Source organism: Varanus komodoensis, unplaced genomic scaffold (genome assembly GCF_004798865.1).
Source record: "Varanus komodoensis strain SLA01 unplaced genomic scaffold, ASM479886v1 scaffold14_1, whole genome shotgun sequence".
Lineage (NCBI taxonomy): Eukaryota > Metazoa > Chordata > Lepidosauria > Squamata > Varanidae > Varanus > Varanus komodoensis.
Genome location: NW_025335438.1, coordinates 3,484,418 through 3,511,353, shown reverse-complemented (window position 1 = coordinate 3,511,353; position 26,936 = coordinate 3,484,418). Strand labels below are relative to the sequence as shown.

General features: G+C 38.8%; 2 protein-coding genes across 2 annotated transcripts in view; both read left to right on the top strand.

The window, feature by feature from the left end:
* The window catches only part of LRRC69 (leucine rich repeat containing 69), a 39,809-nt gene extending 32,321 nt beyond the window's left edge, over window positions 1-7,488 (top strand). Inside the window, exon 8 of the mRNA XM_044423770.1 lies at window positions 7,107-7,488. Coding sequence (XP_044279705.1) covers window positions 7,107-7,217 — 111 coding nt within the window. The 3' untranslated portion in view covers window positions 7,218-7,488. The remainder of the gene's footprint in view (window positions 1-7,106) is intronic.
* Window positions 1-26,936, top strand: part of SLC26A7 (solute carrier family 26 member 7) — a 157,942-nt gene that overhangs the window by 32,821 nt on the left and 98,185 nt on the right. The gene's annotated exons all lie outside the window — the stretch shown is intronic.

Below are 26,936 nucleotides of genomic sequence, written 5' to 3'. Positions count from 1 at the left end.
TATGGAGTATAGATCTTTGCAGCATCGGACTCTCCTTTCACCACCAGGTACATCTGCAACTGAGTGTCCTTTCAGGTTTGACCCAGTCACTTCATTCTTTCTGGCGCTACTAGTACTAGCCCTCCGCTCTTCCCCAGTAGCAAATTGGACACCTTTTGACCTGAGGGGCTTATCTTCCAGCGTCATATCTTTTTGCCTTTTGGTACTGTCCATGGGGTTTTCATGGCAAAGATACTGGAGTGGGTTGCCATTTCTTTCTCCAGTGGATCACGTTTTGTCAGAGCTCTCTGCTATGGCCTGTCCGTCTTAGGTGGCCCTGCACGGCATATCTCATAGCTTCATTGAGCTGCACAAGCCCCTTCGCCACGACAAGGCAGTGATCCATGAAGGAGCTGCCTTTCTTAGATACCTCTAAAACCTTATTTCCTTTTTTGCACATACTGATCTCTTTACAGTTCAGTCAATTTAGAGTACCTGAAGAAAGAAATAATGATTTCTGAGTAATGAGATGATTTCTTTTAAAGTCTCTTCATGCAACATATATGAATGCACACCCCCACACACATATACACACAAACTCTTTGTGATATCTGCTAAAAGCAGTATTGCAGGTTTCAGGACAACTTCAAGCTTGGCACCCCTCCTGCCCTGTTTTCCCAAAGGAAGATAAAGGCTTATGGATGCCTGTTGGTTAAAATTCTGGAGCTAAGTACAACATTCCCCTACCTCCCAATACACAAAACAGTTTTGAAAAGTGTGATCTTATATAACTTGGAAAGAAAAGTCCTAGAACTCTCAACATGCTCCAGCCAGTATGGGCCTGAAGAATTTTTTTTCTGTCTAACCATGCATAGTATTGCATCTTAAACTTCTACCTCCTTTGCAACCAAAGAAAGTAATACAGTCCATTTTCTTACTTAGCACAAGCCTGAAAGCCACACCTGATATGCTTATTCTATTTAAAACTTACTTTGTCTGAAATCATGTAAGAGTGGAACCTTATGCGTAGTCAGATGGAAAAAGGTCCTATAACTTCTGGCATCCTGCAGCCAGCATGTTAGGTTTTCTGTGTAAACAGGCATAGGATATGCCAAAAACTTGTTAAAATAGATCACATTTATGTATTTCATTGATTACAGTGTGCAAATCCTTCAATAGCATACCATTCCCATGCTAGATTGCTAAGTGAGAGACAGTGGCTTCTCAGGCTGATGCTGGGGTATTCCTAATTCACACCTTAATGATTCCTAACCATTACATTATACACACAGAGAGAACAGAAAAAACAATAAAAAGTGTTAAAGAGTTGTTTTAAAAGAACTGGTCATTTTTTCAAAGCGTAGAATAGCATATTTTCAGTATAGTGGTACCTCAGCTCACGAACGCCTTGGCTCATGAACAAATAGGGTCACAAACAAAAATTTCTGAAAAATTTTGACTTGGGTCATGAACTCTGCTTTGGGTGGCGACCAAGATCACAGCCCTCTCCCCCCACCCCACAGTGGGGAGATGGCCACGATCAAAGTTCCGTTCGTGCAGGGAAGGCGTGCGTGATCAGAGGTGCGCTCCTGCAGGAAAAACAGGTGCAATTTCAGCCATTCCCCCTCCCCCCCACAACCAGCATGATCACGGCCACTTCCCCACCTCACCCCTGAGTGGGAAGATGGCTGTGATCATGTTGGGGGTGGGGGGGGGAGATGGCTGAGATCGTGCCCATCTCTTCCTCCCCCAGCTCACTGTTTGCACCCGTCTCTTCCTCCCCATTGCTCCTGTGATCACTCCTGTCTCTCCCCCCCACCCCCCAGTACGTTGGGATGATGGACGCGTGCCAGGATGATGGGTGCATGCAGGGAGGACAGGCGCGATCTCGGTCGTGCTTGTGGGGGGACGGGGAGATGGCCGCACTTGTGCTTGTGCTTCTGCTTGGGGTTGCGGCGGGGTGATGGCCACAATCTTTGTTGTTGTCCTTTGCTTCACATTTTTTCTGATTTAAAACGGATTAATCTTATTTACATTGGGGAAATTTAATTTGGCTCACGACCAATTTGGCTCATGTCCAGAGTCCTGGAACGGATTAAGTTTGTGAGCCAAGGTACCACTGTATATGTCTTTGCAGCAGGAAATAGTACAGGGTTCATAAGCAGATCAATAAATACCAAAAAGTAGGAGTTCCAGAAATGCATTTAACATCTGATGTAAGAATTGCAACATATAAGAATAATCCATTATTGCACATTTATTTATTTATTAGATTTTTATCCTGCCCAATTAGCCATAAGATTCCCTGGAGAGGTTACAAAGTTTTTAAAAATATACAATTAAAATAGCAGTTAATATAACAATAAAATCTAACACTACAACAAGCAAAGACATGTCATCATAAAGCTTCACAGACTAACAATTTATGCAAGGACAGTATCATTATTTGTTTTTCGGCGCCAGGCTAAGACCTTTTTATTTAAAACTTATTTTAATTGTTAAATTATTTGTATTTATAGGATTTTAAATTTTTAGCCGAGAAGTACCGGGGGTTTGTAAATATTTTTTTATTGTTATATTGTTATTATTTATGTATTTATGTATTTGTTTCTGTTGTGAGCCGCCCCAAGGCTTCGTTGCGATGGGGGCGGCATAAAAATGTTTTAAATAAAAAAATAAATAAAACACCAATAAAATATAACAGTATAAAATGGTAAGGTGTTAAAACCGATGACATCATTTTAGCAATTAAAATATTAGGAAAATGAAAGTCTTCACCTGCTGTTGGAAAGCATAGAAAGAGGACACCAGGTGAAACTCTCTGTGGAGCCGGTTCCAAAATTGGGGTGTCACTGTCAAAAAGGCCTTCTCCTTGTAACCACCCTTCTTATTTTCTGAGGAGAGGGCTGCTTAGAAAGGGCTCTGACAATGATCTAAGGGCTGGACGGGCACATGCGGGAAGAAGTGCTCCTTTAGATGTTCTGTGTTTTCTCCCTCCTCTGTTAAGAATGACCACTGTGGCATTATGAAAAGTGCATCATTTTACAAAGGTAGGGACAATGAAACTTATTCCGTTTGGATCAAATGACAAAGAATCATGTTCAGCAACAAAGGAAATGTCCAATTGAATTTCATAACACTTGCAAATTTAAACGTACTTGTTTATACCCATGTATTCATAGACCAAAAAAGGATTGGAACTCAGTTGCATTCTCTCTTTTTCTCCTTAGAAAGATATATAACCAGGAAGAATAGTTATATTCTTAGAATTATTCACAATAATTTGGCCATACACTTGGGAGATGTTTGGAATAATAGATAAATTTGCTGGTACAATAAAAGTGTAGTATGTAGAAGCAAATAAAAACAAAGGAAGCAAAATATTTTCCCTGAATGGATAAAAATTTAAACTGGAACACGCTACTTCTAAGAATAAAAAAAAATGAGTGCAAGTGTAAAAAAGGATAGAAAAGAAAGGAAAGGAGGGAAGTACAAGTTGTTGACCATGTGCTTCAAGGATCTGACTGACTACAAACCTGACTTGAGATGGATCTCTTATGTTTAGTGGCCAAGTCCCTAGTTTATAACATCACTGCAAACAGAAGGCCCCCAGTTCCACTGCTTGACTCACGATGGTTCATTTTTCATTCTCTTAGCTGTGCAGTTTTTAACTTTCCCCAAGTTCCTCTTAAAACGATAACTGTAGGGAGTGAATTACACATGTATTGCCTAATGAACTTTCAGCCCTGCATGAAATGATGTAATGTAATGAAAAACTGCTTTCAGAAGAGATGAAAGAGAACCTGCTTTGCTCCAGTAGAGTTTGACATGGAAATTCTGTATTTTGGAAAATTAATGTAATTTTACAAGAGAGTGTCCTTCAATCACATATTCAGCTGAACCCCAATAAAGCATTTCTCATATATTGTGATTAGTTTTACCCATTGTTCACCTAAAACACCTTTAACTAAAACATTTTATGGCTATTTTCCTATGGAATGGGTACAATTACCTCACCAGATAACAAGGAATGAGGTTGACTCTGATAAGTTACAACAAAAACAATGCTTGTGACTTTGAACTTACAGCATATTAAGACCATAGAAGCAGCAACATGGAGACTTAGATCCAAAACTCCATGAACAGAAGGATAGAAAATGCAGCAGTGCTGCTCTGTAAATAGCACAAGGACTAGTGGAAGAGTTATCTCTGTACAGCTTCACAATTTGCCATTAGTTGCATTGATCAGTAAGAAATACTGAATAAAAAAGTACAGACTAACTTTAGTCTATAAACTTTATTGAGCTATTAAAATGACTCTTGGGATGAGCTTTTAAAAAGTTGCAGACAATGACATGTAAACAAAGCATAATGCTGTTCCATTAAGTTGTAGGTAGACCTCTGATGGAAAATGCTTTCATCTAGCAGAAGGGCATATTTTGATTCAAGCCATTTGGTTAGAGGGGGAAAGCTTAAAAAGACAGGGAAAACCTTTGATTAGATTGTATGTTTTGAAGACCATCCATGTTCTCTCAGTTATAGTTATTTGAGTATCTGTACTCAATACACAGTCTCCTGGGAGAGGCAGCAAACAGTTATTTTAGCTTCATGCCCAACAGTTGCTTTATGAATGGGGTTGCTTTTTCACACCATATTACAATCTACTTTTGCAAGTCTCCTTAATTTCTAAGATGGCTTGTCATGTGGCATGGAAAGCTACTAGTAGCAAAACAGAACCCCAAAACTTCCTTGAGCATGCAGAACTAGTTATGTGGTTCTTCTGCCTCCAACCAATATTTATTTACCATATATACCAGCATATAAGACGACTCTTTTAAAACCAGAAATAATGAGGCAAAAATGGGAGGAGGCAGTCATCTTATATGCCAGGTGAAATTTCTTCATCATATTATATTCATTATTTTTTAAAAATGATAGATAATAAAGACAATTGTATTTACAAGCTCATTTTTGTTTATTAATAATCTTTTTAAAACCCTTCTTAGGGGTACTGGAGGAGCTTGTTCTGCATTGTGTCACTCACTGCCTGTGTTGGTCTCCTCCCTTTCGCCCGATCCCTGCATGCCCAGCCCCTCATGTCTGTCTGTGGTATAGGTGCCAGGTGTCCTCCTTGACCAACTGTCCCCAGTCAACCAGCCCTCTTGCAGGTCACCACCGACCTCTAAATCAGAGAGGGAATGTGACTATTAGCTAGAATATGGTAATGTGACATAATGAGAGTATAGAAACTTCTGGCATATGAGCCCCTTGAAACTGAAAATAATGAAGCAAAATTTTGTGGTTGTCTTATACACCCAGCATATAACAAACATTAGAGTAACAGCCCAAAATATCAACCTTGTCATATGTGTGAGTCACCTTATATGCTGGCATATACCGTAACTTCCAAGTCTCATGAAAAACTAGGGAAGCTATACTGGCCAATAAACTTGCTGAGGTCATGACATCTGCATGGACAAAGTAAGATGGAAGGTAGGAGAAGGTACTGCGCTGTGATGAAAGCTCTCCTTTCCCATTCAGTTCTCCCTGCCCCATTTTTTCTCTCCTTGCCAGAGTTTTGAGTTGATCAAGGGGCTTTCCCTTGCCCCACTCTTTCATTTGCTGTAGCCATTCAGCTTCCTTCATGCCCCACTTCTTTGCTTCTGGGCGTCCTCCACTTCCATGAATCAGACCTAGGCTGAGGGCTACAGGTCACCCACCCCTAGTCTAAGGTAGAGCAGTCTAAGGTAGAACAGAAAGCTGTTCCCATTGTTTAGATTTAGGAGGTTAAAAAAGAAGAGCAACAATTTTTGCTTTTTCTGCTGAGCACAGGAGAGAAAGCAATGATTAGGCCTAAGATAGTGAGGACATAACTATTACAGCAATTTACCAATGGAATGAACTTGTGTAATCCCCTTCTTTACATGTTTTTTTTAAAGTTTTGAAAGGCAACCATTAGGTTGCATTAGACACCAGAAGGGTAGGAAATAAACCATCTGGTCCCTTTTGCTTGTTAAAATTCTGCTAGACCTGTCAAGACCCATGGCAGTGGGCTACCTTAAGTATGCATAGGTTTGTCTGGCTTCCCTTCCCATCGCTCAGAATCCTCAGGTACTATCCCAGATTCTGGCCTCTGAGCAGGATTCCTCAAACAAGACTTTGTCAATCCAGATGTAACACCTACATCGGTTTGTCCAAACTATGTAGTTTCAGGTTCTGATTTGATGGCCACTCACATACCATGCCTTTGTTGGATATTATTGGTTTGGACGTGACAAAAGCTTTGTTTTGCAATACACCTCATCCCTCTTTCTGTGTGCATGTGGTATAAACAATGCTGTATTTCTCCTTGCCTAGGTGTCAGTGTCAACAGAGGAAAATCAGCACTGGCCACATCTCAGAAGGAAGACTTGATAGCAGTGCCACTCAGCTAGTCAACAGCATAGTAACAGTGTTGCCATGGAGAGGGCACCTAAGTTACAAACCTGTGTGCATGTGCTATGTGTTTCATGCAGAATGTGGTTTCTGCATTTCAGACCTAAAATCACAGAACTTCATAGTGTCCACATAAATTTGTTGCTTCGCTTCATAATATAATCTGATATATCTCCTGGGAAGGTCTCTAAAAGAACAATTTCAGGCTGCCCTTTCTAGAGATGTGAGTTGAAGTGGCAAGTCTGATGCTGTTTCTAACACCTCATCACTGGGGTATGACATCTTGATTTTCAGTTTCACTGTTCTGCTCCTCCAATTATAGGTTTTTGAATCACATCCAATAAAATAGCTTTCCTTGGACTCCTGCTGGCCCATTTCCCCACCAGATTATGTAGCATTGGTTCATTCTCCACAGATGCAGAATTCCTGTCGTTTTGTGCTTTAGTGATAAATGTGCTTCAAGGCAGTACTAGTGCAGCTGTGACCCTCATACAAACAATCTTAATTTTAAACATAACTTGGGCCAACACTTTGTTCATTTTGTCTGAATGTTAAGGTGCATTTACTATATTGAGTGTTATAAGAGAATTTCATAAGTTGCTCTCAGCTTATATATAACCGTGGTATATAAAAATGAATTTACTCTATAAAGTACCCTTACATGGTGCATTTTTCCTTTTTGTTTTTAAAAGCGAATGAAGACAAGCAGAAACTTGCAGCTCTTACCTGTTAGGGCACTGCTTTGTTCATACAAATGCTTTAACCGTCGCGACCATGGACTCTTTGGAATTGCTGTTCCCTAGACCGAGCAATGAATGGCGCACATCAACCATCTTGTAACAATGTTGGCATGCTTAAGAACGTAAACTGAAGTTAGCATCTGAACAACATCACGTTCAATTTAAAATGTATGGTTGTGTTGGTGCAACGGTTGCAGAGAAATGGGCAGGAAGTATTCCCTACAGCTGTGCAGGACTGCTGGTATGGTTTGGCAGACCTGACCTTGTTCCTGAAAATGGATGACTCAAGCTAATGACATTGTTTAGCAGTGAGGTAAAGTTTTATCATAACCAACCTGGATTACTGTGATTTCTTTGGCTTGTATGATATGATCCTAATGTGAAATTCTGATGTTTCCCCCATCTCTGAAAATCTAGGGTCAGAACTTGAAAGTACAAAAGAATACTTTAACATATGCCCACTGATTACCTAGTTCTTGATTTCCATTATAAATCCTTCTTTCTAGAAGTTTATAGCTTGGCTTTAATACTTTGCACACAGATATTTCAACACTGGAGAAAATATGCTGGAGTGTTTTAAAAAAAGAAAAAGAGAGCCAGCGCAGATTAAGAATGATTCCTTTGCTTATAGGTGTTTTGATTACAAAAAAGCTGTGTGCAAATGTTGGAAAAATGAACAAACCAAAGTGAAACATGAAGTTAGATATGATGTGTATAGGGCTGCTTGGTTTTCTAGTTTTACTATCTAAGATACTCTTCTTTTGGATTCCTGTAGACATTTTATCTTAAATGTTTCTATGCTGCAATTCCTCATAATTTACAACTTGTTTTCTCATCTCATGTAACTAATTACAGTACTACAGAAAGCAGGACTGTTACTTAAACTTATTTCTAAATATAAACATGTGGCTGACTTCAGTGTTTACATATAAAAATCATGCAGTTACTAATCTAAACGGAGAAAGACTTATTTCAATTTAGAATAATAAGTACAGCAATGTGCTTGCCTAGAGTGCACATTTTATATGCAATAACCCACTCTATTTGAAAAGGGGGGACCCTTTTATATAACAGGATGCAAATAGAATATTCTATAATTAAAACCATATACCAGCAGCATATACATTAGTTAATAGATTTGTTTATTTAGTAAATAATTTTTATCCCACCCAATAGCCCAAAGGCTCTCAGGGTGGTTAACAAATTGCATAATGTTGGCTCATAATGGCATTCTGTGGAATGGGGCTGAATTGTAAATTTGAGAATGGGGTGGGGGTACAAGCCATGTTCTTGGAGGTACAAGTGCAATGAAGGGCTTGGTGGACATGTAGTAGTGAGACTGCTTGGCTAGGGATCTGGGTGATCCTGGTTCTAGTCCACACTTGCTGGATGACCTTTGGCCTGTCACAGACTCTGCCTAAGCACTTCATAGGGTTGATATTGTGAGGGGAAAAAAAGCAGTGGAGAACTAAACTGTCTTGGGTTCCTTGAAAAAGGAAGAAAGGGTAGAATATGAATGCAATGTACTACTTAATTTTCTTCTCATGACAGGAAAGAAACCCCATGTAAGCTATGCTGAGCCCTGTGGAGGAAAGGGGTTAGGTTTAGGGTTAGGGTTAGTGTTAGGATACCTATGCAACACATACTTGTACCATTCTATTTATAGGGTTGTTAGGAATGAAGTGAAGTAAGTAATGAATTTATGGGCCAATCTTAAATATAGTATTTGGCCCAATTCAGACTTAACACTAGACCATGATTAGTGTTTTCCAAATGAGAATGCACAAAGCTCATGTAACTTTTCTCTATAGCCACAAAGAGGAAATAGGCTCCCTGTTTAACATCAACACAATTTATCATTATATTTTAAAAGGATAAATTGTAGCTAAAAGGATTGTTCATTTAAAATAAACCTGAATCAAAATGTTGGTGATTCCATTTTGCGATAAACTAGTGTTAAACAGGAAGCAGATGCTTCTAATCTCCTGCTTGTAGCTGCTCTGAAGGGCGAAAAGGGACAAGGGAGCACAGGAACTAAAGGCTCAAATAGGCTTGTTGACTTAATGTTAAACGATGGTTTAGTGTTGCATCCAAATCTTAAGTATTCATGGCAAATGGTTTTAGTAAGGGATCAAGAAAAATGTGCATGGACTTGTTTTCTGGACAACTGACGTGGCTCTTTAGCATTATATTTATTTGTCTTTCTCTTGCCAGGGAACACTTCCCTGCATTTATCATATTATGCACTGTTGCTTTGTTAAGTGAATAACTGTATCCACCTCCCCTGTCCCCACCCCAAAGGAACAGTGGTGTTGGGTTCCACATAACTAAATTGCTACCCCAGTTTGAATGGCCCAGTTAAGGAAGGCAGGTATCAGGTGTTCCTAAAACTAACTCAAAGATAACTAAGTGCAAGGCTTTATCCAATAGTATTTTAGTGATGGCTTAGTGGAATGTGCTTCTGTTTGTGTAACATGGGGCATCCTTACCCACCTAACGCCCCCTCCAAAAAACTGTTCTTGAGGATTGGAAGATCCTCTGGAACAGAAGGGGGTAAAGTGTGGAAGGCTGCAGAAGACGGGGATTCAGCAAAATTGGATGGAAGTTCTCTCTGCTAGGGTAATAAACAGGAAAGCAGACTGATGACTGAAGATATCTTTATCACTTGAAGGAACAACACAATGTACATTCAATTATATTTAAAAGCAAGCAGGTTGACTTGGAAGTGTACCAACCATGCATCACACTGGTGCTAGATGCAATGCTTTAAAGGAAAGCAAGGTGTTGCGATATGTTGGTCAGATACAGCCAGCCCATAATCATAGTCTCTGATACCCTTTTAAGGCATAGAAGATGCTACATTCATCAATTTTTAAAAAATGTGTTGTTAAAATGTATACCTCACTCTTTATTTCTTATAACTGTTGAAAAGATCCTGGATTGGATACTTGATAACTGAAGGAGTGCCTCCTTCCCTATATGCCCTCTTGTCCCTTGAGATCTGAGGCAGAGGTCCTTCTTTGGGAGCCCTCCCTGAAAAAGATCTGGAGGGTAGCTATCTGGAGGAGGGCCTTCTCTGCAGTGGTGGCTCGATTATGGAATATACTCCCCGGAGAGGTTCGTCTGGCACCAACACTTTTTTCTTTTCGGTGCCAGATGAAACCCTTTTTATTTTCCCGTTACTTTAATGTTTAATCGGTTTTAATGTGGTTTTTATACTATTGAACTATTGGATGCTGTGCTCTATTTTATCTGTTGCTTTGCTGTAAACCATCCCGAGATGCCAGTCTATAAAAGCCATAAATAAACAAATAAATAAACAAACAAGATTTTCTCTCCTGTTATCATCCATCTTACTTTAGATCTTGGGTACACACTATTCTAAGACTTGTTGGATTTAAAGGACTCTGGTTACAGTTCCTTTATCTCATTTATTTCTATGCTCTTAAACTCAGCTATTTACCTCTTACACATGTTATGCAATTGATACAGACCAAATCTTACTGAAATTAATAGAACATAAAGTGTGACTTACTTTGGATCCAACTCTATTACTCGTGTATGTTAGATGTGTTATGTGGGCAATCTCTATTGATGTAATGGTACTACTATTTCTGTCTTGTTTTACCTGGATACTCAGCATTTAATATCTAAAAGTGATGCTTCATTTGCATATTTTTACAGTCAACATATTTAAATTGGGTATACATGGATATCAATTAAAGCTTAGCTAGTTTGAAAAGGTATCTGAAAGAAATGTGGAACCCAAGCTCTTTAAGAAGCAACCGCCCCATGCTTTAGAAGTGGCCATAATTTTTAGCTGCACAAAGATTTCATGGGTGCCAAATCATACTGCCTGGACCTTACTAAGAAACCAGGAACACTCATGAAATCCACCTTCATTACAATATGGAAGCATGGCTGGTTGTGTGTGTTTAATCCATTCTTTTGCAGGAGGCCAGAAACAACATGGGAAGCACTTTAGCAATGGTTTGTGCTCACCTGAGTTTTGGAGTGGCTGCCCAGCATCATATGATCTATCAGAATAAAACAAGAATGACATTTGAAATGTAACAGATATATTAACCAAACATTTTATAATAAGTGAAATATTGTTAATAGAAGTTTTAATTAGAAATTGACTCTTGCTCTGATGTAGCGCTTTCAAGGCTCAGCTTTATTTTCATGGAGAATTAAATATCAGGCAGCTTGACTGCGTGCACTCAGTGTTAACATATGCATTGGTTTGTTTTCATTTCTAATGCAGACAGAGAAATGATTCATGCATAACAGTGAAAGTGCTGGGTTTCAAAGCACCAGGCAAGTGTTACTCAAGTTTAGTTGCTTTATTTCCTCTGTAGAAGACTGAAAAGATCAGGCGAAATACTTTGTAAGCAGGTATTATCAGTATAGACTCTTAAAATTATCTGTAATATTTTTATTTGCTTCTGAGATGATAGAATCACTAAAAAAAAGAAAAATCATTAGTTGGTTATAATTTTAAAAAGTAAGACACACAAGCTACTTAAGCTGTATATCAAGAAGGTTTTTTCCTAAATAATAGAAATCATTCATAGATTTTTTAAAATTACATAAGGTATTTTATGATGCAGTTTGATTCATGCCTATTGAAAAGTAAGTCCCACTGAGTTCTGTGGGACCTACTTCCTATTCCCAAATAAATGGATATAGGATTATAGCTTTAAGTACTTGTGTGCTAGTCATAGTGATCTGATTGCAGTTGCTATGGCAACCAATTGAAAAATAACTTTCAAATACTTAATTTATGGATAATTTATTTTTACATGTTGAACAACTTTTTACAAAAAGCAGTATGTACTGATATGTGTTGAAAGATCTGGGTGGGAAGATATGAGGAAAATAATTCTGAGGACAGAAAAATGTGTCTAAAAAGTATCTTTTTTATTTTGATGCATATAGTACAAAGTTCTTTTCCTAAAATGTGTAAGTAGCCTGCAATTTGCAGTAAAAGAGCTATGTGAACATTTAAGCAAAGATTCAGTCCATTTTAACTTGTAATGAAAACATTTTTGGTAAATCAAAAACTACTGTATGATAAATTATCTGGATATTATTTTATCTATACTATTTATTTCCAGCTCTGAAATATGTCATATGTGTAGTAAAATATATGCAAATTTGAATGATACTACCACAAGTATTCCAAGAAAACATGAAGGATCAATATAACATATTTAAGATGCAATCATTTGCATGTTTAGATAGAAAAAAATCCTACAGCTTCTAGCATACCCCAGTCAGTAAAGAAATCAGTATGGTCAAGGGTCTCAGAATGTAGCACAAGCCAAAGATATGTTTATTCCTGATATATTTGTTCTCTTGAAAATTTGTATAAAATTTGTATAAAATATCAACAGTAAACAACCTAACTTTAATCCAGCAGAATTGGTTTGAGTGAAGTTCTCTTGTTCTCAGTTATGGGAAATGCAGTTAGTCATATATATATTTCCCCTCCAGAAGGGTCAAAAGGAACCTTGTGTGCATGTGAGGATGAAGATCACAGCTCTGGATAAACTGATATAAAGTCTGTATTTTCCAGCAACCCTTTTGGTATAACTTTTGAAATGTTCATTGATTGACTGAGGTGCAGTTAATTTATACCTGTAAGTTGCTCACCATCTCAGATAAGAAAATACAGCTACTTAACAAAAGCTCGAGACTCAAATGAAGGATTCTGAGTAGCACCAAAGCACTTGAAAGAGCAAATGAATTCTGATCCTGCTCACTTTCACCACAACTATTCCTCTTTAATGGTATTCTCAATTAATACTGTGGTATAAGTCAGTCATGGAAGGCAAAGCATTGCATACATAAGGGATTTCACTGCCAACAATTGGGTACCTCTGGCTTCTGTCATGGTGCGCATCGTCTGAATTGCAGCCATCAACTACATTTACAGTAGCATCAAGAAACCAGAGCCAAGAAAATTTGCTGCCTTAAATGTCTCTTTGGGGGCCAAACATGGGGTGCAAATTATCTAAATAAACAAAATTGCAATGACGGATTTAGAAAGGGAAAAACTCTAGTCCCTTCCATTTAGTAGTGCTTTAGGTTTTCAGCATTCACTTATACCATCCCTTGTAACTTACTCTGAACTAATTCTTTGAATGTCTCAGTGACTGCCTGAGTTCAAAAGCAGCAACAAAAATGTAGTGGAGTGGAAACTCAGGATTTTAGAAGATGCCCATATATCATACCAATGAGCTTAATATCTAGTGCTCAAGCACGAAGTCAGGGAAAAAGAGATCTTCATGAGAAGCACACTGAACCCAGGGTGTGGAACATTCGGGCAGCTATTTTAAATATTCAGCCCTGAGGGGAGGGTGCTGCCATGGTTTGTTATATCACCAAAACCCAGGCAGCAGGCATTGCTGAAGGGTTAAAATAACTTAAACAATCCATGGTCTGTTTAGGGTTACCTGAGAGCTGTTTAATCCTCCAGCACCTCCTGCCACCTGGGCTCACCCATGGCACATTGTGGCTTACAGAGGTTACAGCAGACTTCAGTAACCATTCATACCAGGTTAATGGATAGCGCTGGAGGTGCTTAATGCATCTTTTGTCTTTTGCAATCCCTCCCCTGCTACCTTTCCACCATGTGCTATTTAGGAACCACAGTTTGGGAAGGTCATTGTAGGGAAAGCTGGTTGGGTAGAAGCAGTTGCAAAGAAAAAGTGGGGGAGGACAGAGGTTAAGCTCTTCCTTCCATCTTATAGTTCCTATGTGACGTATCTGGTTCTACCTCAAGACTTCATGGGAAAATATCGCAGTAAGGACAAATAAGACCCAAGAAGAGAGTGGCTGAATGTTCCAAATTATGCATTCAGCTTTGCTGTTCTATATAGAGCTAGGCTATTTTACATAGAAATCAGCACTGTAAGGGTTTAGAAATAATGGATTAACTATTATCTAGTGATTCTAGGGATCCTCCACAGTACTTGGGGGGGGGGGTTGTTACTTAAAAGAATGGCCATGACTAGTTTTGCTAAATAAAAAAGTATATCCCCATTGTACTATGTATAGTACCTCATAATTGGTATTCCTACTACCTTTATTATGTTGCAAAAGGGAACTTTATTCTGGAACAAAGGGGTTATCAACAAGAAAAGCTGAGAGGTTCCCAGAGCAAAAGCAACCATCCTCTTTTATACACATACATCCAAAAATCAGCTCTGAGAATGTTTACCGTGAAGAACAAAAGCCACTGGATGACTTTTGCTGCTTATCTCCTCTTGGCCTTGGGTGTCATGTTGACATAGTATTACACATAAGAAGGAGACCCCAAGAGCAGTGTGTTCCCGGCTACGTGCACATTGTTAGTTGTATGAATTGAGAGTCTGTAAGTGCCACCTGTCCTCAGGCTTGTGGGCTCTACTAAATTCTGGTGTAAAATAATGTGGGGGTGGGGCAGGGAACAGAACCAAATGCCAAGTAGTGCTCAGAGATTAACTGCATGTACAAGTACAAATAAACATTGGTCATGAATCTAATAATGTTTGATTATTAAACAGTTGGAGTTCAAAGCTTTCATCAAATTACTGCAACTCACCCAGTAGTCTATCAGTAGATCCAAATTATGCCCAGTTGTGCCCTAGGATGCACCTAATGTTAGGAATAAAGCTTTCAGGGTAATATAATCAGATGCATTACAGTAGGAAATCCCTTGTATTTTGTACTTTGATAAAAGCAAGATAATTCTGAGCCATGAAAGGCAGTAGAAAGGTGAGAAAGTGCACACTGGGCAAGTAAATAACCTGTGTCAAAGCCAGATTTGCTACTACAGCATGAGCTGTATAGCTTGTTGAAGGAAAATGATCTGCTCACACCCTTCTGTAGGCATCAGCAATTGCAATGCCAACAAATTAATCATGTTAATCTATCCTAATAATATTGTGATAGCATTGTCGCTTGGTGCCTATTACAGAACATGTGAGAAAGGCTGAGGTAGAGGCATGGAACTAAGACCTCTGGAGATCTTTCAGGAAGGGACTTTCAAAATCCATACCAAAGGCTAGACGGTTAACTATAGAAAGTAATTTGAGTAACACAATTATTTGGACAAGGTATCCAGGTAACAAAGTTTTGCAATGTTTGCTCATTAGTGGCTGCTTTATAAAACTGTGTCCAGGCAATATAATAGCTGCGGGCTGCTTTATGATAGCATGTCAGCAAAGCTGATATAAGGGAATAAAATTATTTCTCATTAGTATAATAATCATTAGCACAGCTCATGATGAAATTCCCCTTTGGGAAAAACAAAGGAAATAGACATCTACATTGGCTCCAATATATGCAAGGTAAGCCAAAAGTGTTCACAGTGATCTCTCATAAGGCACCCTAGGTGATTGTCAAGACCGCACTTCTTGGGGAGTGAGGAAGGTAATGTCTTTCTGCAATCCAAAAGATTAATTTTTCTGCTTCATATTTACTTGCAACTTTGATTCCTCTTTCCTGTCCCTGTGTTCCCAGTTACGAAAAATGTTGTTTTGGGCATAATTAAACACACAAAGATGTACACACCCATAGAAGGACTGAATACAGCGAATTAGTACTTAATATTATTGCCTTAAAAAGAATAACAAGACTTTATTTAAAAGTGTCCACCAAATTTCATTCTTCAAAACAAAGTTTAATCTGACAGTCAAAAGTTAAAACTGGATTCTAAAATCTACTGAATGTCAAATTAATATCCATTAATATGTTTTAGTTCTTTTCTCAGCTGTGCTTTAGTATTATGTGCCTCAACTGACTAGCAAAAGAGGAAGTTGATTAAGAATAGCAAGCCAGAGAGAAAGGAGAAGCAACAGGCAGGGGCAGAAGGTAGACAAACAGATCTTGGCATAAACTGTAAATGAAAAGAGCATATGCCTGGCAGAGTTGCAGACATGGTTTCTCTGAGCTTTATGGGTAGAATGACCCAGAGATACTGGCGGAAAGCTAGCAGGATGAATTCGCTATAATCAGGCACAGTTTTACTTTCCTCCACATAGGTATAAAGCTTACTTCAGTGAGCTGGTTTACACTTCTGAAATAATAATTTGCACCAGCTTTTTCAGGACTATAGAATTTTAGACTGCAGCTATACAGGATGCCCTATTGGAGGTAAGAAATTCTGGGTCTTTAGATGATTTATCACATAAAAAGACCACTTCACCTTACCAACCCATCTCACAGAAGTTTTCAGGTCCTTCTGATGGCATTAATATCCTCCAGGACCTCTCCTGTGATTTCCAGCCATTTTCATGCTTTTCTTTAAGTGAGGAAAGTGCAATTTATTTCTTAAATAAATAGTGCCAGAAAATGGCTGTGCATCTTTCGCAACACACTGCATTGCAGCATGATTTCATGCGTTTTTAATAAAACAAAGAGAAAGGCAGATAAATTGAATTGCGGGGGGGGGGGGGACACATGGAAAAGATGTACTCTTCATCCCAGAGAGAAAACAGCAGAAGCTGTAGTAATGCCACTGGATAAAACACTTCATGTAGAACAGAGGTTCCCAAGCTGGGGTACCTGTAACCCAGAGGGTATGGGATGGCATTTCAGGGGCCATGACAAAGAGGAAGGCTGTGTTGCGATTCACTAAAATTGCCAAATCATTGTTTCTCAACAAAAATTATCCCAATAATAAAATTTATTATTAATTTGTTAGCATATGGATTCAGTTCTCTTGTCAATCAAGACAAAATCTAGGAATTGCCTGAATCCACAGGCAGACTTGCAGATTGCAATCAGCAAGATAGTTCCAGCTTTTGACAAAATCATGAATGAGAAACAGAAACAAAGAAGTCATTGAATTTTATGCTCACACATGGGACTGATTTTACTGTTTACATTTTTTCCTAAATGCTCAATTTATATTTAAGTTTTTTTGCACTGTGTTAAAGGCTTATTTTTTTCTTTCAATTTGTTCACCCTCAGTATTGTATGTGGTTCAATTTGTGGTTCAAAAACTAGAAATTTGACTTCTTCATCTTCAAATGTATTATTACTTTTGTTGGAAGTGCAAACATAAATCAAACTTTTTGTAGTGGTGCGGGACATAGAAGATGTTGGGAACCCCTGATGCAGAGAATCTCCAGCATTTCCTCTACGCATATACACATTTTTCTTTCTACAGGAGAGCCTCTCCTAGTGGCTCATTGTGTAAAACTGGGTTTATTCTGTCCTAACACTTCTGCTGATTGGCTTTTGCAAATCTTGCAATATCCAGGCTTCCTATTTATTTATTAATTTGTATATTGCGCATTAAAACAAACTCTGGGCGCTCTACAATAAAAGTTTTATTTATCAGATTAAAATAAATTAAACCAGGGTTTAAAAAAAACAAAACACTGAATAACCAAAACTACATATTTTTTTAAGTTATAGATCAGTCTTGAAATTTGAAACATTAGAGAATGGAAAGGGAGGAATGTAAGAGGAGCCCTGCTGGATCAAACCGAAAGCCTGAGTGAGCAGTGAGCATTGTGTTCCCACATTGCTAAAGTAGAGGCCTGTGGGGCTTACACAAGAAGGAAATGAGTGCTGCAGAATGCTTCTTTTGTGTTTCCCATTAACTGAAGTACAGAGGGCTACTGCCTGTGATGGGAAAGGCAATATATATCCATAACAACTAGCTAAGCTCAAATGACCCAAGTCTACAACATTTCTTTGCAGAGGAGTTGCTCCAGCCCTTCAGCCCTTTTGGATGCCCCTTTCTGCCCTTTTTTTCAGCTGATCTTGCAATACTGCAATACTGCCATATACCTCAGCATCCCCTGCTGTAGCTTGCCATAAAGCATGCTGAGACAGATGCCTGATGGAGCTGGACTTCCAAAAGAACTGATGGAATGGCCCATCATACCATTTCTTCACCCATCACTGCATCCAGCTAGCATTGCTATCTTGGGCAGACTTACCCAAGAACAAGTCCCATTGAATGGAACAGGTTTACTTCTGAGTAGATATGAATAAGCTTATGCCATAAATTAATTAGACCAGGGCTGGATAGAAGGTTTATCATGAGAGGTTTTGAACTTCAGATCCATTGACCAGTGCAGCCAATAGTCAGGAATGCTGGGAGATGAAGTCCAAAACACCTGACTACTTACTTACTTTTTTCTCACTTTTGAATTTAGGTTCTGGTCTCCAGAGTGCAAAGGAAAACCAACCTTATGTTTTATTACCTTCCCAATTTAACTAGTAAGTAATATTTTCTGGACAGACAGAAGTCAGAGATAGGAAACTCTTGTTTAGAGGGCCGCATCTGCTTATAGATACAAATCAGGTAAGCAAAAACACTGAGCACAAACAAACAGAGCTAAAAGAAACTTAAAAACAGCCTGAGGAAAGCCCAAATGGGTACAGACTAAAGATTATTGATATAATGGGCCAGTGAGCAGGGTTCAGAGCAGACAGAAAAGAATTCAGAAGGCAGCAAATTCATTTAACAGCCCTGATTACAAGTTGGTCATACAGCGGCTTGAATGGACCTTTTTGTGTGTGGGGGATCCTGATTGGTTTGTGAGGTCAGCTGACAGTATTGCTATCAACCCAGAGGGCACTGTAGAGCCAGTGAACGGATTCTGCCTGGTTTGCTGAGGCTTCAGAATGCTGTTAGTGTGAGAAGGTAAGGTGCTGGATTCTGGCTGTTGGTGGTCTGGAGACAAAATCAAACCTATCCCACCCCTGTTGGCAACCACCAACATGAATCCAGTGCAGGTTTCAGTGTGAATGAGGCTGCAGTTTATCCATTGGCATAGGAGTAAGTTTTGAAGTGCAGCTGTTAATCATGACAGTTCCATAGTGAAGCCTATGAGGCAGGTCCAAATATACAGACAGCTGTGTTGATCTAAATCAGCAAACCTGTTCTGCACATTTTCATCTGCATCAGAAGCAGGTCTTTTATAAGGTGAATTGGTCTTAATTGTCCATGAATGATCAGGCCACCCCAAAATACTTTACATAGGGATAGTACAAAACCATAAATTGTTGCTAGGAAAATCTACCCCGCCCCAACCCCATCAACTATTAAGAGGATTGCAGCTCAACTCAGAAAGAAAAGGAAAGTCTGTGAGGGAGTGGCAGATTTTGTCAGCATCCATTCTAAGCAGAATATCCTAGGATTTCATCCTTGCAAACCACTGTCCCGTACACTGCTGAGCCTATCTGTATTGCATTACTCTGGAGGGGAATCACATTCTAATGTAGATTCAAATATGCATCTAGATTTTAACTGCAACTAGTTGCACATGAACACCTTGTTTTCCCATGAATAGAGCTGGATTTAGACTATTTATAATTAAGCCACTAGTTTTCATTTACAGATAATCTATGCATAAGTTCTTGCTTATGCCCTCCAAAGACATCTTATATAATCTTCTCTCTGACTTTTTTTTTTGGAGCGTCATAAAATTTCCACTGCCTGGCAGTAAAACAAAGCATGAGTAATCTCCCTCTCCCTTTCAAGACATCATACTCTCATATTGTTGTGTACAACTAGTGAATGATGTCAAGGTTGGAGAGTCGTACTGATTGAGAAAGCAGGATGCCAGCCCCTATGATCCAAGGAAAAATGTTTGTAATTTACCTATAAAAACCACTGGATGTCACTGTTGCTTTGTATACCTCTAATGTAAACTAGTGGTACATTTAGTGTGGAATGCAGAATGCATTTACTTTAAGCAAAGAATTCAAATCAAATATGAACCATGAACTCCAATCCTAGCATATAATGTGGAAGTAGTTCCCATTTATTTGTTTACAGCTGGGGTTGTAAGCCTTGTGCTTTTACACTAGATTCAGAACTGTGAAGGTTTTATTAAAACCATTAGGCTCCAGTGTAATTTCATAATTGGGTGTTGTTTCATTATCAGAAATGTGTTTCATTGGTTAGAATTGGACAAATTATTATGAAAGTTTGGTTTGCATGGATTATGTGTCCTTGTGATAAAATGTAATGTATTAATCATGCTGTGTACTTTTTGATACCATCACTTAACTTAAGTAAATAGCCAGTGCTTTCGTGTTCTGTGAATCAGGTGCCTGTGAAAAGAGCACATGACAACAGTGTGTGTTAGTTGAAATGTTCACTGAGCCTTTCTGATTAAAACTGAGATGTGGTTGTTTGAACATTTGTTGGTGTATTGGTAAAGTAAACTGTGGGTATGTTAAGCTACACACACACACACACACACACACACACACACACACACACTTAGAGAGAGATAGGCATAGCACACATGCAGAATGGGTGGGATTTTTTTCTAAGGGACTGCATTTGAGTAATGATTGGTGCCAAAGGGGAGGGGACAAAACCACCCCAGATCCCTAGCACCTTTGGCTTGAAGCTCTTATTAATAGTAACTAAGCCATAGGAGAAGAAACCCCCCTTTTCCTTTTCAAATGGTGGTGGTAATAAGTGAGAACTGTTGGGAAATCTCTAATCTGTCATTGGGTGAAAAAAGAATCTTGGAAGTTGTCTTGGGACTCCATGGGTCTGTAGTTTCTCACCAATGACATAAAGCAATGTTGCTAAAGATGATAGCATTTATTACAAACATTGTCTTTGATCAGGCCAGGCTGGCTAGGTGACTGTTTGGTTTTGAACAGCAGCAACCCAGCTCATTCAGAGAGATGTGAAGGTGACAACTTCCTCTTATGGCATGACCCTAGCGATGGGTATTCTGAGTTAGCCATTCTCCAAAAGGATTTAATTTCACAGTGTCACTGAATGTTTATCAATATTGGTTGACCTGTCACTCTGTTGGTATATCTTATCCAAGGTTTCTAAGGTGAATGTTTATCTAAACTGGCATGCTTCCATTTAAAATATATAGAAACATGTCATATATAAAATGGCAAACGGGGAAGGAATGAGGTATTTGTTTATCTCTATTTTTAAGTGGAAAGCAGAGATTTAGATGTAGGTGTGCCCTTCATACAAGGTGTGATACTCATATTTGCTATTATTTGTGTGCATGATAGGCAAATCAAACACTCAAATATAAAATAAAGATGTGAGTATCAGAATAAGTATTTGAAAAGATGTCATAAGCAGTGGTCCTGACAGAGGCAATTAATGGAGATTCTTGAACACACTTATTTATGCATGTTGTTGTCTATTGCGGCTTTCTCTGCGGTGGCGCCCAACCTATGGAATTCACTCCCCAAAGAGGTCCGCCTGGCACCGTCGTTACTGGTTTTTCGGTGCCAGGTAAAGACCTTTTTATTTAAACATCATTTGAATTGTTAAAATATATGATCTGGCCAGGGCAACTTCTTCTTCCTTCTCTTTTCTCCCCCAGTATTCTTTATTCACTTATTTTATACTGTTAATTTTAATTTTATATTATTATGTTTGTATCTCAGTGTATTTTTTGCATTTTTGTATTTAGTGGTAATTTATTATGTTCTATTGTATTTCAATGTATTTTATTGTGTTGTAAGCCGCCTCGAGGCTTCAGCAAGGGGCGGCATAGAAATGTTATAATAATAATAATAATAATAATAATAATAATAATAATAATAATATTGTGCATTTATTTATTAGTTCATTGTCTTATATGTCACTCTTCCTCCAAGAGGGTCAGAGCATTTTGTGTATATCTCCAAGCAGTCCCCCTTTCTGGCAGCTTATAGGGTTACAAAGAACTGCTTTGTTATGTGCCACCTCAGCATCTCTTTGTCTTACTGGATGCAGTGATTTAGTAACAAAACCAATTTGCAGGATACCATTTTGGATTATTGGGGTTGGGTATTCAACAAATTGTGAAGTCTATTCTCAGTTTATGTAACAGTTGAATAAACAACAACTCCTGTGGATCCTGTTTTTAATACTGCATTATAATTATTTTTTAAAAAGCTGTTCCGAGATGCTAGTGGTGGATGGGTTAGAAAAGCTTTTAATAAATAAATCAATCTAGATATAACCAACAGACATTACTCAACACTCAATCACTTTCACCCCCCCTAGGTTGGAGCTGCACAATATCATTTGACTGGCAGAGCTAGGCAGCCTCCATCAGGAAGCACCCTGACAAGCCCATCCCACAGAGATGCACATGGAGCCCGTTTGCTTCAATGTTGTTTTGAAAAGCCTTATTTGAGAAGTCAGCTGAATTCACATAAGGAAGATCACCATCTTTTTATTTGCTCTTGAGTGGTCCATCTTGCAGGATCTTTTATGCTTTGGTGCCCCCTCGGGTCTGTATTTTAGGGAATGTGCCCAGGAAAATTATATTTAAGGATTCTAAAGGGTTTAAAGATAAATATAATGTAGCTGCAAGATATACTCCATAACTAGGGATAGGTAAGAATTTTGTTTGGCTTATTTTTATTATTTTTATTTGTCATAAGGGAGACAGAACATAAGATTTAAAAACATATGTTGGAGAAAGCAAAACTGACACCTGTCCACGAAGGCATAGGAGTTTCCATGCTTGGCCTTAAAATGGGTTTGAATGCCAGTGAATTCAGGTATGCTTATGCAAGGGCTGCCTCCAGATTTTTTGACAAATTTATCATCTTTAAACGCCACATGGCACTCAAGTAGAAAAATGGTCCTCTTTGTGCTGGGCATAACTATACCTATTGAACTTGGCCAGTGCAGATGAGGGAGATTTTAGCTGAGTTTGTTCTTTTGATAAGAACTTATCTGAAATTTGTAAATGTCTTCACAAATGGAAAGAACTTGCATTTAATCTGGGAGGAAGAGAAGCTGGCAGAATGATTGATCTCAAACCACAACACATATTAAAGATTACTTCATATGGAGATTAATTGCCATTTATGTCCACTATATTTTAAAATCCATTTTATTTATATATAAAATATATAAAAGACAAGTACCATAGATTGTACACTATGTATCACACACACCACAGATTGGAAAAACCTATCTCTATCTCTATCTCTATCTCTATCTCTATCTCTGTCTATCTATATGCAACCATCTTTTGGTGATCACAGTATGGGTGGTGAAAAAGTATGAGTTTCTGCAGTGCTTAATTTTTTTTAAAGAGTTGCTTCAGTTTGCATCTAGAGGCCTCTCCATCTAACCGGGTAATTCTTCCTCCCTCTTCTCAGATGCCCATCACTGAAATTACTGTTGAATTTGTCATCATAATGGCAAATAAAAATAAACAATCTTTCTGTAAGGGAAAAAGGGAATATGACTTCTCCTTGTTTTTTTGTTTTGTTTTGTTTTGTTTGCAAAATCAAACTGCCCTGGCAAATTCAGTGGAGGTTGGGGCAGGCCTCTGTAGAATTGATCAATGTGAGATGTGATTCATTCAGATGAAGTGAATCAGTTGGCAGAACCTGCCCCACTACGGTGCCTGTTCCCTGCACATTCACTCTACTCAGGCTGAGCAGCTCTAAAGGATCTCAGCGACTCACGTGTGTAAATTTACTGCACTAGAAGTGAAGCACTTTTAGGGTGATGTAAAGAGATACATACAACAGTTGAGTTCTGTCTTTGTTCGCTCTTCCACATATGCAAAGAACTGCAAAGCAATTATAGTCACAAAATGAAAATGCATGCATCAACCAAATGTTGCAGGTATAAAACTTGGAGCAGGGTGTGTGATGGCTCACTTCTGATGAATCTGAGTTAAACTTACTTTGATGTGAGGCATTAAGATACCATTTGAGGAATGATTTTCAACAGGAAGCCTAAATTCTGTTGCAAGCATAGATGTATAATTCCTCTCTGTCCAAATAAAATTGCAGAAGGTATATGACACTATGGGATAGCTCTGTCTGGCAGGCACGTGCATGAGAACAGTTCAGATTCTCCATGAATTTTGACTCTATGGTCTGTTTCTTAACCTGAACTTGCAGGCTTCAGTGAAATCTTTTACTTTGCAACACAAGATTTGGAATTCAGGGAGCCATTCTTTTCCCCTTCAGCAAAGAAAGGTTTATTGTAAAATTAGCTCAGGATAGAATAAGATGAATGACTCTGTTGTATAGTGAAGATTAGCAACAGCGTTATGCATTACCCAGTGGGATGGGGGAGAAAATCCTTAATGAGTTTACACACTATGGATTACTTGACTAGCCCTTTGTTGTCAGATGGTTTCCATGAGCCACAAATGCATACTGTATACTTTTCACAGGAATGCTGTTATATCCCTATTTGAAGCCATAATAAAATATGTGATATTTAAATACCTGGGCATTTATATTAGAGTCATATTTTCAGTAAGGTTTCATCTGAGCACCTGGAACAGGTAAAGTGAGTTCAAGAACAATCACTAGGCATTAAAGATATTTAGAGAATAGAAAACATAATAGTATAAATTGCCAGTAGGAGCAGTGGTAGAGAGCAAATAAAACAGCTGTAAAATAAGACACAGTGGGCACAAACTGTATCTTTAGAATTCTATACAGATCCAGCAGTACTTATTAAGCCTAGATTAACTTCCATGCCAGGTGCTCTGGATCTTTGATTATCTACATTACAATGGTCCATGGATCCCAATTTTTCCATTGTAATGGCAGCAATCTCCCTGTCTTGTGCTCTGCACTGGGTGTCTTTAAAGTTCCTGGTATATAATAACAGGGTTATGAATTTATCACACCATATCCATATGTCCATACAATGATAAATTAGGGTCTCCAATTAGGGCTTTGCAAGATCCATGTTTATATGCCTGTCACACAAGGCAGCCTACCCTAATTTTGTGCCCTGTGGATATTTGGGACTTCAACTTCCAATAGTCCAGCATAGCCAATCGTTGGGAATCCTGGGAGCTGTAATCCAAAACATCTGAAGAGTACAAAGGTGGGAAGGCTATCTAAAGTTTCCTGCCACCAATCAGAGATGCCACTATTACTAATTATAATCATATCCTGCCTTTCTTTTTTGCAAGGAACTCAAGGCAGCTTACATAATACTTCTCTTGTCCATTTTGTCCTTACAACAGCCCTGTCAGATAGGCGGGACTGAGAATCTGTGACTGGCCCAGAGTCACCCAGTTAAATTTCGTGGCTGAGTGGGCACTAGAACCTGGATCTCCTGCATCCGAGTCCAGCATTCTAATCTCTATACCGCATTTGCTTTTAAGTAGAGCATTCTGGCTTTCAACAGGTGTTGAGACAGCCAATATTTTTCGGGGTATGTGTAGGTCTGATTATACATTATGTTCAGATTCCACTTGCCATTTTTGGAGTTCAGCATGGGATCTATAAGTGTTTTCCATCCAGACATTGGGTGTTCTTCATCCATTCCTGCTTATCTTCGGTAATAGCTGCATCATCTGCCCACACACCATTGTTCTTATGATAAATGGGCTCATTGTTGTCATCTAATGTAGGATATCATTAGTCCAGATACTGTAGGACAGAACAGTTCACTTTGTACTGCCAAATATTAAACTTTGTCAAGGTGTGGGCTTATAGCTGAATAAACTATCATGTGGGTTTATTTTGGGTAATGGGCAGAATAGAAATGAAATAGTAGTGAAGAAGGTTTTTAGTGAGCTGTAGATGCATGTATATTTGAGTTCCTTGGAACCCTATGCAGGGTTCATTAAAGTCACTGGGTTTTGGAGTATGTAATCCTACATAAATTATTCTGTACAGGTGGAACTGACCAAAGCAATCTGCAGTGTGCATCCATAATATATTTGGATTGTCTTTCAAATGAAGCATTTTTAAGGCTGTCTTACTCATTTGACCATTTTGTTTGAAAAATCAGCAGATCAAAATATACATTTCAGACTTAAATGGTTTCAAGTAGATGGGAAAAAAACTGGGACTGCCAGTAAGGATTTTGAAGCACATCTCAGTTTTATTTTGCGCTGACAATTTCAAATGTTGAGGAAGATGTCTACAAGAGATTAGGTTGCTTATGAGAGTTTCAGATATATTTGCCACCTTGGAGTCAGTCCATCCAGTGTTAGTGGCAGCCATGGGTTCATGTACAACCAGAAAGAGCTAACATTCTTATTCAATATGAATGCTGGCAAATAAAGACCTTCCTGCTGCTGGGTTTGCAAACATTTTAAGCTGTAATTTAGCGGAACAATAAGAATACACTAAGGGGTATTCTAGATCCGAACGAATCTCCGTCTAATCCAGCATTCAGTTTACACAGTGGCCAACCAGCTGCCTACAGAAAACCCACAGGCAGGATGTGAAAGCCACAGCACCCTCCTTCACATGCTCCACAGCAATTTGTATACATGAGCACAGTGCCTCAGCCCTGGAAGTAGCATATAGTCATCAAGACAAATAGCCATCGATAGTTTTATCCTCCATGAATTTATCAAATCCCCCTTTAAAGCCATCCAAATTGGTGGCTATCATTACTTCTTGTGGAAGTGAGTTCCATTGTTCCATTATGCACTGTCTTAAGACGTATCTTGAATCTCCCACCAGTGGGACCAGAGGTTCCAGCATTATGGGGGAAGGAGAAAAATGTCTCCTTATCATGCATAAGTTTATATATACTTTTTATGGAAAGGGACAACGAAGCTGGAATGTGGCATGGATGAGAATTGGTTTGTACGTAATATATGGGTCTTCACCTCATAGAGCAGGGGTGGAGAATCAGGTTCCCTCCTGGGGACAGATCCCCTCCAGCCCAGCCATCGTAAAGAGGTGTAGCCTTGCTGATGATGTCCAGGGTGGCTGAAGAGCCAACATCAGTTGTGCTTTGCCTTCACCCCATGCCCAGCTGAGCACACACTGCTTAGCAATCCACTCTCCTTCCCACACAGCACTAAGGAAATCTCCTTATTTTCTCTAAAC